This window comes from Panthera onca, chromosome D4 (genome assembly GCF_046562875.1).
Source record: "Panthera onca isolate mPanOnc1 chromosome D4, mPanOnc1 haplotype 2, whole genome shotgun sequence".
Taxonomy (NCBI): domain Eukaryota; kingdom Metazoa; phylum Chordata; class Mammalia; order Carnivora; family Felidae; genus Panthera; species Panthera onca.
In genome coordinates, this window is record NC_138351.1 from 84,535,052 (window position 1) to 84,553,983 (window position 18,932).

General features: G+C 35.8%; 1 protein-coding gene across 2 annotated transcripts in view; it reads right to left on the reverse strand.

The window, feature by feature from the left end:
* Positions 1-342: 342 nt before the first annotated feature.
* The window catches only part of SCAI (suppressor of cancer cell invasion), a 153,158-nt gene continuing 134,568 nt past the window's right edge, over positions 343-18,932 (reverse strand). For both annotated transcript variants that reach the window (XM_060608677.3, XM_060608676.3), the window contains one exon: positions 343-9,168. In XM_060608677.3, the coding sequence (XP_060464660.1) occupies positions 9,022-9,168 (147 nt within the window). In that variant the 3' untranslated portion in view covers positions 343-9,021. The remainder of the gene's footprint in view (positions 9,169-18,932) is intronic.

The window sequence follows — 18,932 nt, forward strand, 5'->3', positions numbered from 1 at the left end:
GTCGCTCTTGTTCTTGACCAAGACCCAAAACCAGCCGGAAAGTCAGCAGCTTCCACCCTCCACCTCCCAAACAATCTTCCCTCCGCGTGTCTCAGTTTTGACCACCGCAAGCAGGGCGGTGGAACAAACCAAGACTAGGACTCCAAAGAAAAACTTATCAACTAGAAGATTAAACATTGAACCTACGGACTTCGACAGTCTGAAGTGTCTGAGGTGTTACCTGAAAGAAGCAAACCCTAATAGTTTAGCACGTATGTTGTTAACAATCCTGAAGAAGTACCAAAAATTTTAAGCAAATAATGTTTATTTTTATATTGATGATACACTTAATATACACGTGGATTCAAGATACAAAATTGATTTACAAGAGTTCACACCTGATGAATGTAGTCACATTCCTAAAGAACATTTATCAATGCAAAAATGTTTTCAATACACTGACAACAAAAATCAAATATTCTGTAATCTTATTTTTCAATAAACATCAAAACAACAATGTTTAACTTTCCATCCTCTAGCGTTTAAGTGCCCTTAAGGTGGCAGGCACTGTAACAGAAGAAAACATTGGAAAGGCAAGGGCCTACTGAATCCACTCTGCAGAATCACAGTGTTTACTCTGAAATTCATTTAGTGAAGTAGTTAGTGAAAGGCTTGCTATCCTTTATGACAAATCACATATCATACAAGAGTCAAAAGTGATGAACTCAAGGAAATAACATGTTTCAGTAACTTCTCAGTTTCTAAAATCTATGAAATACTAATCAGACACAGCAGTAAAAGGCTACTGAAAAGGAACACAACAGGAAAACATCTTTAGGAGTATGTATGTATGGCTTAAGCAATTCAGAAACACAACAAATAAGACTTTCACAATACCACAAATGCTCAAGTCAGATGATAATTGACGATATAATTTTCCCCCTTAGTCATTGGTAGTAAACAGCCCCTTCAAAATTTATTCTACTGGTAACATATAAAACTAATGAATCCAAATGGTTTGCTGTCTCACAGAGCTGAGTTGATGAATTTTGATCTAAAATATTAACTCACGATACTAAAAATTTAATACAAATGAGCAACAAGACTATGTCTCAAGGATTACAGTGATTTATCAATAGCTAGATAGGCAACCGAATAGCTTCGTTATTTGCACACGGATTAGCAGCACTTGGATAAGAACTGTTACATGAAAATTATTGTGCTTCAATCTCTTGAGGAGAGCTAATAGATAGAACTCTATAATCCCTATAGTGTTACAATTCTATAACATTTCAGTTACAGACAAGCACAATTTTTAAAAAGTATTTCACACTACCACAAAATCAAGTAATTGTATTCTCCAAATGTAATTTCTGCTATGATTGAAACAAGGGCATTTATGCCTGATATCCATAAGCTAGATAGTAGGTTCACCATTATTTTCAGGGAAAAAGATCAAACACAACTTATTTTAACTCCTATTTGATTAGCTTAACTTTTAGTGATGATCTGAATAAAGAAAAAGGATATATTCAACTTGACAATGGAAACTGACCAGAGAAAACAATGTGGACTGAAATGACAATAATCTTTAAAGTAAGAAATGATTTATAACTGCTTCATCTGATTCAATGATTAATAAAACCACTATTTGTACTGGTGCTACACATGAAGATAACCTATTTGGATAATTTCCTTTACTTGTAAGCTCTACTGTGAAAATGTTAGGGCATTGTATCTGCCTAAGTCCTGTCTACCTCAACTGGGAGAAGTGTCCAAAATATAAGACTCTCTGATTGTTAAACAGCAAGGTTTATTAAAAACAAACAAAAAAATCATTGGAGAACTAGCCATATGGTCTATGTGGCAAAAGGAATGTATCCAGAGAACTAGAAAAAGCTACAAAGTCCTCAAATATTTTACTGAACCGTTAAATTTATTTTTAATAAGATACTAAGAGCTAAAAAAAAAACACACACACACACACACTCTCATTCTTCAGGAAATAATAAAAATTCTTATTGCCCTAAACATTCTAAGTAATTTTTTTTCTGCAGATCTTTAATACATCACAACACATAATTTAGGAGGAAGTCATGACATGCAAAGGGAGGGCAGGAATAAAAAATTTTTAAATGCAGTGGTTATTTTTCTATGGTTTGGAAGTATTTACTTTGGGATTATCATAATATCATTTCACATTTTATAGTAGTTGATCATACTGATTTGATGTTTGAGAAAACAAATTTTTAATGTTCACAAACCTTAATCTTCATCACAGACAAGTGTACATTCACAACAGCTTCAGAAAAGAATGCTAGTGATAACAAAAGTTTAAATACTGTTTACTGCAGACCTGTAGGAAGGCTAGCTATAATTCCTGATCTCATTCTGAAAGTGATAAAATCACTCCACTCTATTAACTTTCATTCCATAAGCCTATCAGAAAAGTAAAAGTCTGAACCCTGAAATTACCAGTATCTCAATAAACAATACTATGCCCAAAAAGATGATTGTCTAGGAAAATATTCCTAATATGTAGTATGTTTTACGATCAATTTCAGGCTTAAGTGAATCTGGAGTGCAGAATTAATAAGATATACTTCAAACTATTAAAAAACTCTGAATCTAACTGTTTGAATAATGTTTTTAAAAAATCACACTGCTGACAGTAGTTTGAGAAGTAATAACTTTTAAAGAAAACACAAAAGAAATTAACAAAAATATTTTAAAATTAAGAAATGGGGTTTCAGTGATTAATAACAATGTTATACAGAAATGGAATTCTCAAAAGCTACACCAACCTAATAAGTGAAAAATACCAATTTTAGCTTAAGAAAACATTTCATATTTACAGACTTATATTTCTGTGGCACCAACAAATTAGTTTAATTTAATGCATGTATCTTTACTCAACTTAAGGGTATGTCCCCCTACGTTATCCTGACACCCTTCCCTTTGATAGGTGATTGATTCCATTCACACATCAATTATTTTTTCCTAAACACAAGGCATGCTTAATTAGTCTGCTCAAAAACTCAGTGAAGCTGGAACACAGTGTAATAGAGTGTTTTGAAATTTTAGTTTGAGGAAGATGAATTGCCTTTTTTTTAAAGGCAAAGTGGTCACGTTATCCAGGAAACACTGGGAGGTTCAGCATGAATAGGAATAGCGTATCAAGGTCTAAGAGCCCAGAATGGGGGAAAGGGCTTGGCTTCCTAAGCATTCTTACCTTATTTAACTGCCAAGTAACTGGCTTTACGACTGTTAAAGACAGAGGTCATAGTCACAATGTCAATCTCATCTACTGCACTTTTTGTTGCGGCTCCTTTCCTCAAATTAATGTCCATACTGCGCCTGAGTCAGTTCTGTGAATTTTAAATAGCATAACATCTGCTCTGCTACTCCCAACTGCAATATATGATTTGGTTACTAAAACAACAGAATGTTAGACACTATGGACATTTTCACTGACTTTTCAGAAATAGCACATTACCAAATTTTAAGATTTACTCAAGAAAAAGGCAATTATAACTTTATCTTAAATTTAATACTGTAATTGAGAAGTGTTATGAATAGTTGGGATTTTTATTACAAAATATAGTGAAGAGGCAAATGTGACATTTGTTGGGTGGTAAAACTAACTTCTCTATTTAAGAAAATTTAATATTATATCAAACAGATTCAGTCTCTGAAAAATAATGGAGCAAACAGTTGTTTTGCAGTTATATTTTATCATGCAAAAATAACCTCTACTTAATTTTTGCGGTGAATGTATTCAAGTGTGTATTAAACATCTCCCACACTCTTCCATGCAAATATACATGCCAGGTGAAGACAGGAGTAACTGAGAATCGATGCTCTATGATATTCCATAGGTTCACATGTTGGCACTGCACATATTTACTATCGTCTAAGAGGATATCCCCCCGCCCCCCCCCCCCCACCCCCATCATTCTTGGTAGCGGTTTGGAGGCCCGGATTTTATAGCACGCCATGCATCTAATATTAAGACTCCTATTTCATGTGTGAATATATCATCAATTTGCAGAACACAAGTGGTCTCATAGAGACAAAGAAATACGACTGGAGGCATTTTATTCACTGCAAGCATTTCCTCAGATGAGCCTACTCATCTCTGATATGCAACTCCGATAAGAAAAATCTAGAGTAGGAAATGCCAAGACAGGACTAAATTAACCACAGCTGCTGCAAATATACAGATTAATACTCTCCTGTTCCTTATTAAATCCCACCCCACCGAGGTAAAGCTTTCCCCTTGCTAATAATGCCCCTTTCTCTGCCTCACAGAGACAGATATAAAATGAGACACATTGGTGAAAAAACTGTTCCAAAATTAAAATTTAGCATCAGGTATGGGCATGGCAACTATAAAACAAATCTCTCAACTTAAAGGACAGTTTCCTATCTATCTTGAAATGTGATCAAAGTCATTTTTCCACAGCCCCTTAATTCTTAATATAAATACTACTCAGTAATAATACTCAACTATGGGTCAAGAAAATAAAGGACTAATATAGCTTAAGAACCTGCTGGTGTCTCCATTTCACACACTAAGGTTTTTCAGGTTTATATCACTAATTTGTCATCAGTTTAAATGGAAATTGGCAGATGATTTAAAGCTAAGAATATCCTGCTTTCTTTTAAGGTTTTCATATCCTAATTCCAACTCCAAATTAGCCAATTTTACCCAAACACAAGCCCCTCAAAATAGAGGCTCGTGAATGAGATACAGCCACAACCTAATTACAGCAGCATGAACAATGCCACTATGATGTCCTCACAGAACTTAAATAAATTCAGCCCACAATGGGTATGGGTATATAATATACACATACTGTATCACTGCATACCAATATATTTACAAATATGTACATATATACAAAAAAGTATACACAGAGATTGCATTTAGCATCACAAAAATATACACATGCGATTACAAATAAAATAGGATTTTCAAATAAATAAGGTCAACAAAAGAGCCCTCAATGTAAATACCCTTTATACTCTCCAAACACACACAGCAACATACACACCCAAAATATCACCAGGAGATTCATACCATTCATATTCGTGTCAAATCTTTTTACTCACTTAGGGTAGGGAGGTGGTTCTGAATCACTGGCACTAGCCAAGTCTACACACCTTGGCACCTTACTCTATTTCCAGTCCAGAATGTTCTGCATATATCAGGCTGATTACAAGTCCCCGTGGATTACTACAAGATTTTTCAACTGAGTCCAAATCCCTTCTAAGAGACAAAGTTACGAAGTCATACTGGTCAGAGATTCAAGTTGGAGAAGAAAGCTAAAGAAAACCCCACAATTGCTATATGAATCAGATTGGATGTTTTTTCCTCAATGAAACTCAGTACAATTACCACCTAATCTGTTTCAGAGAATTCTATTACAAGAAGAAAATAAGGGGCAGTAGCCACAAGTAAGGAAAAAAAGAAAACCCAGATCCTGTATCAGGAAAATTTCAGCCACGACTAGATTGCACTTTGCTTCTATAATCTCAAAACATTTCAACTTGGTAAAAATATAAAGGGTACAATAAATTCTATGTGCTTTGAGAGGTTTTGAGAGCACCACTTCCTAGGAGGAAAACACACACACACACATACAAAAAATATATCCTGGCTAGAATCAAGACTAAATTGTTTGGCTTGGGAATTTCTTATAATTAATAAAAATTTGCGAGGGATGACTGATTTCCTGGTTTCAATATTTGATATAATTTTAAAATACCATAACCTTTTGTGCCAAAATATAAATCTCTAATTATTCTTTTCTTGTTCATTATAGAAATCAACCTGAGCTACTAGTAAGACTGGGCTGAGGTTAGGAGATTTGAGTTTCAGCTCTAGCTCTGCCACTATGAATAAACCTATAGTTTTTTGGGGTCTCAGATTTCTCTTCTGAGAAAGAGATAAAATAGTTGCTTTACCAACTTCAGAAATACATAATTAATGAAAGAGAAAATAATTCCGTTGTGCTTAACATTGTTTTGTATGTAAGTGACTTCTCGCAATCTTACGCTTTGTTTCGTTTGCAGTGATTCTTAAGGGAGGTGAGAGACTATCAGAATCTCCAGGGGGAGTTTGTGCAATTTGAAAACAAAGAAGTGCTTTTTCCCATTGCTTTGCTTTGTTCTTAGTTCCAATGTTTAAATTTCTATGAATTCTAAAATTAAATAAATAAAGGGCTTAATATTTTTATATTTATAAAGGGGAACAGTATGCATTGAAAAAGAGATTATTTGCCATCGTCTATAGGTGATTGTCCTTTTATATTTCTTTTTCCTTGATTAAAGTAATGTCTTAAAATGTAGAAGCTGGGTGATGGGTATAAAACAATTTGCTAAATTCTATGTTTGCCTAAAGTTTTCACAATAAAAAGTGTAAAAAAAAAAACCATGAAGTGTTTGCACAAATGTAATCTCAATAAGGCCTACCCTGATCACTCAGACACTGTTCGTCCAGAAACAATTGAATCGTTTCCCTTACCATGCTCAAATTTTCCTCATACTACTTATAACTGTCTAATATAAATTTACTTACTTATTATGTTTATTGCCTGGCTTCTCCTCCTAAAATGTAAGCTTCATGAAGACAAGGAATTTTGAACCTAATTTGTTTGCTTTCCCAATGCCTAGACCAAAATCTGGAGTCTAGCTGTTGTTCAGTACCATGTTCTTTTGAAGGCATGAATGAAACAACGGTTTAGAATTTTCTAGCACAGTTTTCCTCTCTTGAAGATTCAAGATCACTTTGGCTCACTTTAGATTTTTAACTACCAATAGGAAATTACTATCAACTCAAGAAACAATGTCATCATCTAAACTTGTGATTTCTAAGACCCCTTGTTCTTGGACAAACATGTTTCTAATTGCAAAAGCTCTAATTTATTCAAGAGATTAGTTTTTACATTAACTGAGACCCAAATACTTTCGTGAATAAAGAAAAGTTAGATATGACTTAGAAAAGAAAATGTTTATGCTAAAATCACGGAAACTAGTTTTCCAGGTGGCAGGGGTAGGGAAATGAATTATTTGGAATCCAAATTTTAATTACAGAACCAGAGAACTGAATAGGACCTTGGGTCAATGCCTTTGTTTTATAGATGAGAATACTATAAAACAGAAACATGAAGACACTTGTCAAAGGGCATAAAGCTAGTTACCAAGAAAGCCAGGACAAGAACTCAGGTCTCCTAGTTCTCAGATCAGTGCTCTTTCTGCTAAAAACAGGTAAGAATAAAGCTCAGGAGGATAAATACTATTTTAAGCATCAGAAGTCAGAAAAGTACGTGTTGTTAGGTATGTTACTGGCACAGAACTTCAGGGGAATTGAAACAAGAGGTCAGTCTATTGCTGCAATCCAGGTGAACACTGTTATGGAAGGAAAGCTATTAAGTTTATTAAGGTACTGAAAAATGGGAAAAACAGTCTTTATCTGATAAAGAAAAACAACCCAATGGGCAAAGGAAATCTCCCTCCAGGATAAATTTTCTAAAGCTTTCTCAAATAATGTTTAAAAGAACAAACAAAAATAATGAGAAAAAATTAATGAAATATCACAAAGTCCCCCAAACCTAAGAACAATGATTTCAAGATTTCAGATGAAAAAAATCATCAAATTGGAACAGGTATACGAATAAGTTAGACCCAAATAATTTCCTATGCCTGAAATGAAAACCAAGCTAAAAATATTACAGTAAAATTTCCCTAAGGACACAGGAAAGAGGCACCAAAAGCAATCACCTTATGTCCCCTGGAACTGCCAGAGGTAGCATGTGAGCCTGCGCAGAAAATTAGGTAGAAGGGCTTTTGATTCATAGATTTCGGAACTTGAATGCTGTCGAGTCAAAAGAAGGGGGAAAAAATCCAAAACATCATAGCTAATGCGTATGAAATTATGAAGGGGATGACAGAGAAGAAAGAACACAAAAATCTTTATATTATATACTGAGTCCTATTTAAAATAATAAAAAAAACTTGTGCATGAATATAAAATATTAAATATAAGGAGTTCTTAAAAATCTTATTTCCAAATTGTCAATGCAAAAGTTACTTCCATTTTAAGCTAAACAATTCAGTTGCCCCCAACTAAAATTACTGACGTCTCTGACTTTGAAGTTTCATAAATGTGAACTAGGCAAAAAGATTAGAAACTCTGTACTATATGCCACAGCCTTCAATCTGGATAATCTTTAAACCTGATATCATGAATTAAGAGTTTAAATAGAATTCCTCATGGAAAAATCGTATTATGAAACCAACAATCTGATTTTCTGACTGAAATACTTTTTGTCATTTCCAGTATTCAGATTACAAAGAAAACAAAATATGCCAGCATAGCTCATGATAACACAGGGATCACACATTCCAAGTGATATTTATCATCGTAAGACTCCAATTAAAAATTTAAGATGCAAATCGATCCTATACAGTTTCCGAAATTGTGACAGTATTTAATGAATTAAATGATTTCAAAAATTGCCTCGATTATTCTTCAAAGAATCATACATTTGACTACCCTACTAAGTTGGAATGAAAAGAAATATTATGGAAAGACTCTGTTCTTGATTTTTAATAGTCCATGCTGGCTAGTTTCATCTTTGTGAACAATGAGATATTTCCTAAATCCACACATTTAAGGTCCAAGTATAAGAGCTGGATTTTCCTCATTATATAAAAATAAATGATTTACTCTTCTGAGGGTGAGAACAGTGACTGTTTGTGTGTAGGGTTAAATGTTGGAGGTAAGCAGCTGTACCTCAAAACTGAAAAGTAAAAATTCCAAGATTAATTGAGTTTTTTAAAAGACTTGAAAGACTGTATTTTAAAACGGTTACCCTAAAAGTTTGACCAATTTTTTGTTTGTTTTTAAAATGGTGGCCTTAAATTAAAAAAATTAAAACTAAGTAACACCACTATGTGTCTGTCATCACATTATAAAACTGCACCATGTAAAATCTGTGGCAAATGAAAAATTGTTTCAACAAGAGGGTTTTTGTTTTAATAGTCATCTATGGTACTCTCGAGGAACACGTTTCGAACATCCAGAATGGACGCTAATTCCAGAATGTGCTTCTGGAGATGAGGGTTTTCCACTGTTTCATCCCTCGGCAGTTGTGGGTATGATTCTGGATAATTTCGCGTTTCCTGGTAGGCAAAGAAGAGAAAAGTCAAGTTTTATAGTTTAATGAAAGAAGTTATATACAACATTAACAGCATTAGAAATAACTTAGTATGTATTTCTTTCCTTCATATTAGTATGATTCTTAATAGTAGTGTATCTGTTGGACATATGAAATTGCTGACATTTGGCCGCTGTGACCTTAAAAAATGACAGTTTCACATAGTTCAACCTAATATATTCATTTAGTGAGTCATTTCACAAGTACTTATTGGGTCCTATCATTTCTGAGCATTCTGTTACTTGTAGAAATCATATAATTCCTACTTGTTATGGGAAAAGTCCTTGCACATACAGGATTTTAACAAGTAATTGTTAAATGAATGAATAAATAGATGTTACAGCAGAACTCAGAATGAGAGGAAAGACATGAGAAGCACTGAAAAAGGCAAATTAATGAGGCTTGGCAATTACTTATATGACGGAGGTATCAAATATGGCTGACTGTAAGGCTTTAGGAACAGGTGACAAGACAAGAGCCGGGATCCATTGAGAGAAAAAGAGAAGAGAGGAAATAATTTGGAGAGAGTATAAAGCTTCAGGTTTTTGGTATATTTATTGGAAGTAATAGGGTAATACAAATTGAACTGCCCCTCAACAGGAATTCGAAAATTCAAGTCTGCATCTCGGAAGACAGGTGTGACCAGTATATGTAAACACGCATATAATCTGTATGGAGATAAATATTAAACCAAGAAAATGGATGAGATGTCTGAAAATATTAGCAAAGAGAATGATGAAAAAAAAAAAAAAAGAGTCCCTAGAAAGGGAGAAGAAATAATAGCAGGAAAAAAAAAAAAGGAATAGTCAAAGAAAAAGGGAAAAAAACCAACTTTTTGTAATTGCATGGAAGCAAAAGAAAGAGAATTTTAAATATCAGGTTGTTCTCACTTGGAAATTCTTCTTTACTTGGTAATTTCTATATATTATAATTTTGCCACTCATTTAAAATTCCCTGGAGAAATAAGTCACTACTTTTCTATGCATCCCACATGACACTTCATATACTCAAATGTCACTTTTATCTCTCTTCAGCTTGTAGGCTTTACTCATTACAATTATAAAGACCACATTTTTGTATTACCACACTAAATATTATGAGGAGAGACAAAAAAAGAAATGTTCTAAACCCCTAAAAGAAGAAAAAACCAAAAAACAAGAACTACTGGTGGACTATTGTAAGGTGAACAATTCTCTCAGCTCACACAGGGCTGAGAGATGTTTGAATTCTGACCAAACACCTCCTAGAGTAGAGAAGATTTATCTGTGGAAACAGAGGACATATGAAAGACATCCCAGAAACATCATCCCTTGTTGTATATTGATAAGCTAACATTACTCTAAAATCTACCTTAAAAAGCTTGAAAACAAGCCATGAAAAGGTCAAAGAGGGGTGCTTGGGTGGCTCAGTTGGTTAAGGATCTGAGTTCAGCTCAGGTCATGATCTCATGGTTTGTTAGAGTCCCATATGGGGTGAGTTCATGTCCCACTTTGGGTGAGCTTATGCCCTGCTTCAGGTGAGCTACAGCCCCACTTCAGGTGACATGGGGTGAACAAGAGCCCTGCTTTGGGTGAACATGAGTCCCACTTCAGGTGAGCCCTGCTTCTCTCTGTTTCTCTCCCTCTCTCTCTGCCCCTCATGGGATTCTCTCTCTCTCTCTCCTTCTCCCTCTCTCCCTGCCCTTCATTCACTTGTGACCTCTCAAAAAAACAACAAAACAAAACAAGTCAAAGAAATGTGCAAGTGATTTAACTCCTGCTAGAATAAAGTCCAACATTCTTTAAAGAAAGACAACAAAGTCTAGAATTCAACATCATAAAACTCACAATGCACACACTCTAAGAAAAATTACTAAACATACAAAAAATTAGTAATACAAAACCCCTAACCAGTAGGAAAAGTCATAAAAACAAAGCTGTAAATGATAGAGAATATAGTATTGGCAGACAAGGACTTTAGCTCTTACACATACATTTAAGGGCACAAAGAAAAGAAAATGAGAAGAGAAATGGGAAATATTAAAAGAATCAAACAGAACTTCTAGGAATGAGAAAAATGTAATTCCTGAAATGAAAAACTAAATGGAAAGGATTAACAGCATATTAGATGCTGTGGAAGAAAACATCAGTGAACTTGAAGACACAGCAATAGAAACTGAAACAGAAAGAGACTTTTTTTTAATGAGGAGCAAATGAAGTGATCAGAAGGTTAGTAACAGGTTGTCTAATATATATGTAACTAAGTTCTAGAGACAATGGAGGAAGAGAGAAAAATATTTGAATAAACCAAGTATTCCAAAATATTCCAAAACTATTCCATAGATCCAAGATGCTCAAGGAACCCCAAGAAAAAAAGAAAGAATGAAAACCCTATCAAGGTACACAATTACCAAATTATAGGAAATCAATATGAAGAGAAAATCTTAAAATTACTCAGAGAAAAAAGAAAAGATGAATTACAAATCACAGTAATTAATTGAACGGCATTCAGAAAATCAGTAACAATACAAAAACTGTGAACTACATTATAACAGATATTTACAAAACTCTTCATCTGACAATATGACAGTAGCAGCATGTATGTTTATTTCAAGTGCCCATAGAACATTTACCATAATAGATGACAATCTGGATGATAAAGCAAGTCTCAGTAACTTAAAAGGACTCAAACCATATTAGGTATATTACTTGACCACAAAGGAATTAACAGAGAAATCAGTAAGATAATGATAACTTGAATATTTAGATACAAAACAACATATTCCTACATAACCCATGGTTAAAAAAAAATCAAGAGTAACATAAGGACTGTTTCAGAGAAATAAATAATGAAAGAACTAATCACCACCAGAACTGCTCTATAAGAAGTGATGAAAGGGGCGCCTGAGTAACTCAGTCAGTTGAGCGTCCAACTTTGGCTCATGTCATGATCTCATGGTTCATGGGTTCAAGCCCCACATCAGGATCAGTGCTGGTAGCTCAGAGCCTGGAGTCGGTTTCAGACTCTGCATCTCCCTTTCCCTCTCTCTCTGCCCCTCCCCTGCTTGTGCTTACACTCTCTCTCAAAAACAAATAAATAAACATTTTTAAAAAAAGAAATGATACAGAAATTCTATAGTAAGAAAAATGATATCAGATGGAAAATCAAGTACAGAAAGAAATAAAATAAGAAATAAATAAACACACACACACAGAAGTAAAACAACAGAGATAAATCATTAGTGATGTTAACATAAAATTCTAAGACAAAAACCAAACCAAACCTCAATTAATTCAAATGAAGATAAAGGCAGCAGAGAAAGAAAAAAGGTACAAACCACAGTTAGGACAAATAGAGAATAAATAATAACATATTTAAATTTTTTTTTTAATGCTTATTCTTGAGAGAGTGAGTGAGACAGAGCATGAGTAGGGGAGGGACAGAGAGAGAGGGGGACACAGAATCTGAAGCAGGCTCCAGGCTCCGAACTGTCACTACAGAGGCCGATGTAGGGCTCGAACTCACGAACCATGAGATCATGACCTGAGCCAAAGTCAGATGTTCAACTGACTGAGCCACATAGGCGCCCCTAAATAACAGCATTTATTTAAGTCAAGCTATGTTAAAAATTACATTTATTTATTTATTTATTTAATGTTTATTTATTTTTGAGAGAGAGACAGAGTGCGAGTGGGGGAGGGGAAGACAGAGAGGGAGACACAGAATCTGAAGCAGGCTCCAGGCTCCAAGCTGTCAGCACAGAGCCCGACATGGGGCTCGAACTCACAAACCGTGAGATTATGACCTGAGCTGAAGTTGAATGCTTAACTGACTGAGCCACCCTGGTGCCCCTATAAATTACATTTAATATAAACATAATTCAAAACTAAAAAATGTCAAAGGAAAGGTAGAGATTGTCAAACTAGAAAAAAAAGCAAGACCTAACTAATGCTATTGAAAAGAAATCCACTTCAAATAAATATAAAGAGAGCCATAGGTTGAAGGATGAAAAAATATTGGTCATGCAAACACAAACCAGGAGAAAACAGGTATGGTCATATTAATATAAACCAAACAGACTACAGATCAAGGAATATTGCCACACATAACAACAGACATTTCATAAATGAAGGGGTAATTTCAACAAGAAGATATAACAACCCTACATATGTATGAACTCAACTTCAGAGGCGCCTGGGTGGCTCAGTCAGTTAAGCGTCCAACTCTTGGTTTCGGCTCAGATCACGATCTCATTGTTCGCAAGCTCGAGTTCCACGTTGGGCTCTGCACTGTCAGCGCCGAGCCTGCTTGGGATTCTCTCTCCCTCTCTCTCTGACCCTCCCGCACTTGTACTCTCTCTCCCAAAATAAATAAACATAAAACAAATAAAAATAAAAACAGCTTCAAAATGCACAAGCAAAAAACAAAAGCGAAATGAGAAACCAACCAATTCACAATGATAATTAGAGGTTTAGATATTCCCCTGTTAGGGATAGAACAAGCAGACAGAAAATCAGTGAGAATACAGAGGACTTAACACTGCTTCAAACAGTTCAATAACAAATTGAATGAACTGACATTTATATATAACTCCATCTAATAACAGAATACCCATTCTTTTCAAGCACAGATAGAACCTTCATCAAAATAATTCATATGCGGAGTCATAAACACGTCTCAATGAACTTAAAATTATTTAATAACCGTATTTTTAAATTTTTTTAATGTTTATTTATTTTTGAGAGAGAGAGAGAGAGACTGAGCACGAGTAGGGGGGTAGGGCAGAGAGAGAGGAAGACATAGAATCTGAAGCAGGCTCCAGGCTCTGAGCTGTTAGCACAGAGCGTGACGCGGGGCTTGAACTCACAAACCACGGGATCATGACCTGAGCTGAAGTCGGACGTTTAACCAACTGAGCCACCCAGGCACCCCTAAACTTAAAATTATTTAAATCATACAACTAAAGCAGTGCTTTAAAGGTAAGTACTTGTATTAGAAGAGAAAAAAGGTTTCAGATCTAAGATAAAAAATACAGAAATTAAAAGGGCAACTTAAAATGAATGTACAGTTGGGGCACTTGGGTAGCTCACTCAGTTGAGCACCCGACTTCGGCTCAGGTCATGATCTCCTGGTTTGTGAGTTCAAGCCCTGCATAGGGCTCTGTGCTGACAGCTCAGAGCCTGGAGTCTGCTTCAGATTCTGTGTCTCCCTCTTTCTCTGCCCCTCCCCTGCTGGTGCTCTGTCTCTCAATGACAAATAAACATTAAAAAAATTTTTTTTAAAAAGAAGAGAGAAAAGTTTTCAGATCTTAGCTTAAAAATATAGAAATTAAAAGAGGAACTTAAAATGAAAGTACAGTTGGGGCACTTGGGCAGCTCAGTGAGTTGAGTGCCCGACTTTGGCTCAGGTCATGATCTCATGGTTTGTGAGTTTGAGACCCACATTGGGCTCAATGCCGTCACTGTCAGTGCAGAGCCTGCTTTGGATCCTCTGTCCCCTACTCTGTGCCCCTCCCCCGCTTGTGCTCTCCCAAAAATAAATAAATAAATAAATAAATAAATAAATAAATAAATGTCAAAGTTATGACGGTCATTTAAAAAAAAAAGATAGATAAACCATAAAATACCTAGGAATAAATCTAACCAAAGAGGTGAAAAATCCATACACTGAAAACTATAGAAAGCTTATGAAAGAAATTGAAGAAGACACAAAGAAATGGAAAAAGATTCCATGCTCATGGATAGGAAGAACAAATATTGTTAAAATGTCGATATTACCCAAAGCAATCTACATATTCAACGCAATCCCTATCAAAGTAACACCAACATTCTTCACAGAGCTAGAACAAATAATCCTAAAATTTGTATGGAATCAGAAAAGACCCCGAATAGCCAAAGCAATCTTGAAAAAGAAAACCAAAGCAGGAGGCATCGCAATCCCAGACTTCAAGCTATACTACAAAGCTGTAATCATCAAGACAGTATGGTACTGGCACAAGAACAGACACTCAGATCAATGGAATAGAATAGAGAACCCAGAAATGGACCCACAAACGTATGGGCAACTAATCTTTGACAAAGCAGGAAAGAATATCCAATGGAATAAAGACATTCTCTTTAGCAAGTGGTGCTGGGAAAACTGGACAGCGACATGCAGAAGAATGAACCTGGACCACTTTCTTACACCATACACAAAAATAAACTCAAAGTGGATGAAAGACCTCAACGTAAGACAGGAAGCCATCAAAGTCCTCGAAGAGAAAGCAGGCAAAAACCTCTTTGATCTTGCCCGCAGCAATTTCTTACTCAACACGTCTCCAGAGGCAAGGGAAACAAAAGCAAAAATGAACTCCTGGGACCTCATCAAAATAAAAAGCTTCTGCACAGTGAAGGAAACAATCATTAAAACTAAAAGACAACCGACAGAATGGGAGAAGATATTTGCAAATGACGTATCAGATAAATGGTTAGTATCCAAAATCTACAAAGAACTTATCAAACTCAACACCCAAAAAACAAATAATCCAGTGAAGAAATGGGCAAAAGGAATGAATGGACACTTCTCCAAAGAAGACATCCAGGTGGCCAACCGACACATGAAAAAAATGCTCAACAACACTCATCATTAGGGAAATACAAATCAAAACCACAATGAGATACCACTTCACCCCTGTCAGAATGGCTAACATTAACAACTCAGGCAACAACAGATGTTGGCGAGGATGTGGAGAAAGAGGATCTCTCTTGCATTGTTGGTGGGAATGCAAGCTGGTGCAGCCACTCTGGAAAATAGTATGGAGGTTCCTCAAAAAACTAAAAATAGAACTACCCTACAACCCAGCAATTGCACTACTAGGCATTTATCCAAGGGATACAGGTGTGCTGTTTTGAAGGGACACATGCACCCCCATGTTTAGAGCAGCACTATTCACAATAGCCAAAGGATGGAAAGAGCCCATATGTCCATTGATGGATGAATGGATAAAGAAAATGTGGTATATATATACAATGGAGTATTACTCGGCAATCAAAAAGAATGAAATCTTGCCATTTGCAACTACGTGGATGGAATTGGAGGGTATTATGCTAAGAGAAATTAGTCAGAGAAAGACAAAAATCATATGACTTCACTCACAGGAGGACTTTAAGAGACAAAACAGATGAACATAAGGGAAGGGAAACAAAAATAATACAAAAACAGGGAGGGGGACAAAACAAAAGAGACTCATAAATATGGAGAACAAACTCAGGGTTGCTGGAGGGGTTGTGGGAGGGGGGATGGGCTAAATGGGTAAGGGGCATTAAGGAATTTACTTCTGAAATCATTGCTTCACTATATACTAATTTGGATGTAAATTTTAAAAAATAAAAAATAAAGTTAAGTTAAAAAAAAGATAGATAGCTAAATAAATAAAATGAAAGTACAGTTGACTTTTTTTTTAACAGTAAGTACCCAATTTAATCACTTTGCATCCATACACAGACCCACATATCTTTACTTACATATTTCATCACATAAAGGGTCCACAATTCTCTGCCTTGCTGAAATAGATGTCTCCTGCAAGGGTTTGTAGGTGATTTTCTTATTTTCTGGTCGGTTAAATTCAGTGTTCATATTTCTGCTGTTTGCTTTATTTTTTTTTAATATTTTTTTATTTAATTAAAAAAATTTTTTTTTATAATTTACATCCAAATTAGTTAGCATACAGTTGACTCTTGAACAATGCTGGGGTTAGGAGTGTCAACGTCAGCATAGTTGAAAATTCACGTATAACTTTACAGGGTGCCTGGTTGGCTCAGTTAGTAGAGCATGCAACTCTTTTTTTTTTTTTTTTTTTTGGATTTCGGAGTTGAAAGTTCGAGCTCCACACCGGGTGTAGATATAACTTGAAAAATAAAATCTTAAAAAAAAAGGAAAAAAAGAAATCCATGTACAATTTTAGAGTCCCTAAAATTAACCAATAAGAAAAACAGGGGAGCGTGGGTGGTTCATTTGGTTGATCATCTATCCGACTCTTGATTTTGGCTCAGGTTGTGATCTCATGGTTGGTGAGTTCAGAGCCCCACATCAGACTGTGCTGACAGCACGGAGTCTGCTTGAGATTCTGTCTCCCTCTCTCTCTCAAAAATAATTAAATAGGAGTGCCTGGGTGGCTCAGTTGGTTAAGCACCTGACTTCGGCTCAGGTCATGATCTTGTGGTCCGAGAGTTCAAGCCCTGCGTCGGGCTCTGTGCTGAAAGCTCAGAGTCTGGAGCCTGTTTCAGATTCTGTGTCTCTCTCTCTGCCCCTCCCCCACTCACATCTGTCTCTGTCCTTGTCAAAATAATAAATAAACATTAAAAACTTAAAAAGAAAACATTAAAAAACAAAACTGGGGTGCCTGGGTGGCTCAGTCGGTTAAGTGGCCAATTTCGGCTCAGGTCATGATGTCACAGTTTGTGAGTTTGAGCCCCCGTGTCAGGCTCTGTGCTGACAGTTCAGAGCCTGGAGCCTGCTTCAGATTCTGTGTCTCCCTCTGTCTCTGCCTCTCCCCTGCTTGTGCTCTATCTCTCTCTGTCTCTCAAAAAATGAACAAATGTTAAAAAAAAATTGAAAAAAAACAACAACTAAGAAAAACAGAAAACATGAACAGCTTTTGAAATTGAATTCATTAATTTAAAACCTTCCACAAAAGAAAACCCCAGGTCCAGATGGCTTCACTGATAAATGCTATCATCAATCTTTCAAGGAAGAAATAATATCAATCCTAAAGAAGCTTTAAGAAAGAGAGAAAAATGAAACACATCCCAACTCATTTTATTTATTTTTATTTTTTTAATGTTTATTTATTTTTGAGAGAGAGAGAGACAGATTACGAGCAGGGGAGGAGCAGAGAGCGAGGGAGACACAGAACCTGAAGCAGGCTCCAGGCTCTGAGATGTCAGCACAGAGCCTGATGAGGGACTCAAACCCACGAACCATGAGATCATGACCTGAGCTGAAGTTGGATGCTTAACCGACTGAGCCACTTAGGTGTCCCAACATCCCAACTCAATTTATGAAGTCAGGAATACCCTGATAACAAACCCCCACAAAGACATTACAAGAATGGAAAATGAAGTACCATATTCATTCATGACAACAGATGCAAAGATCCACAATGAAATGCTAGCAAACTGAATCCAGCAATGCAAAAGCGTAATACATGACCATAAGATACCATTAACTCAGATATACAAGGCTGAACTTACTATTAGAAAAATCAATCAATGCTATTCATCATGTTAACAGAATTAATATATATCGGGTCAATTAATGAAGCAAAAAAGTATTTGACAATCTTTCTGATAAAAAGACTCAGCAGATTAGGAACAGAGAAGGGGGCTCCATCAACCTAAATAGGGCATTTATGAAAAACCAATAGTCAACATCAGAATTTATGGCAAAAGACTAAATATTTTTCCCCCAAATCAGGAACAAGGTAAGGATATCCATTCTCACTATTTCTAGTCAACATTTTACCAGAAGACCTAACCCTGAAATAAAGCACAAAAATAAAAACAAAACAAACAAAAGCCCATCATAATAAAAGGCATATAGATTGGAAACGAAGAAGTAAAACTGTTCTTGCTTGGGGTGTGTGGGTGGTTCAGTTAGTTAGGCGTTCAACTTCGGCTCAGGTCATGATCTAGTGGTTCATGAGATCGAGCCCTGCATTGGGCTCTGTGCTGACAGCTCAGAGCCCGGAGTCTGCTTCAGATTGTGGTCTCC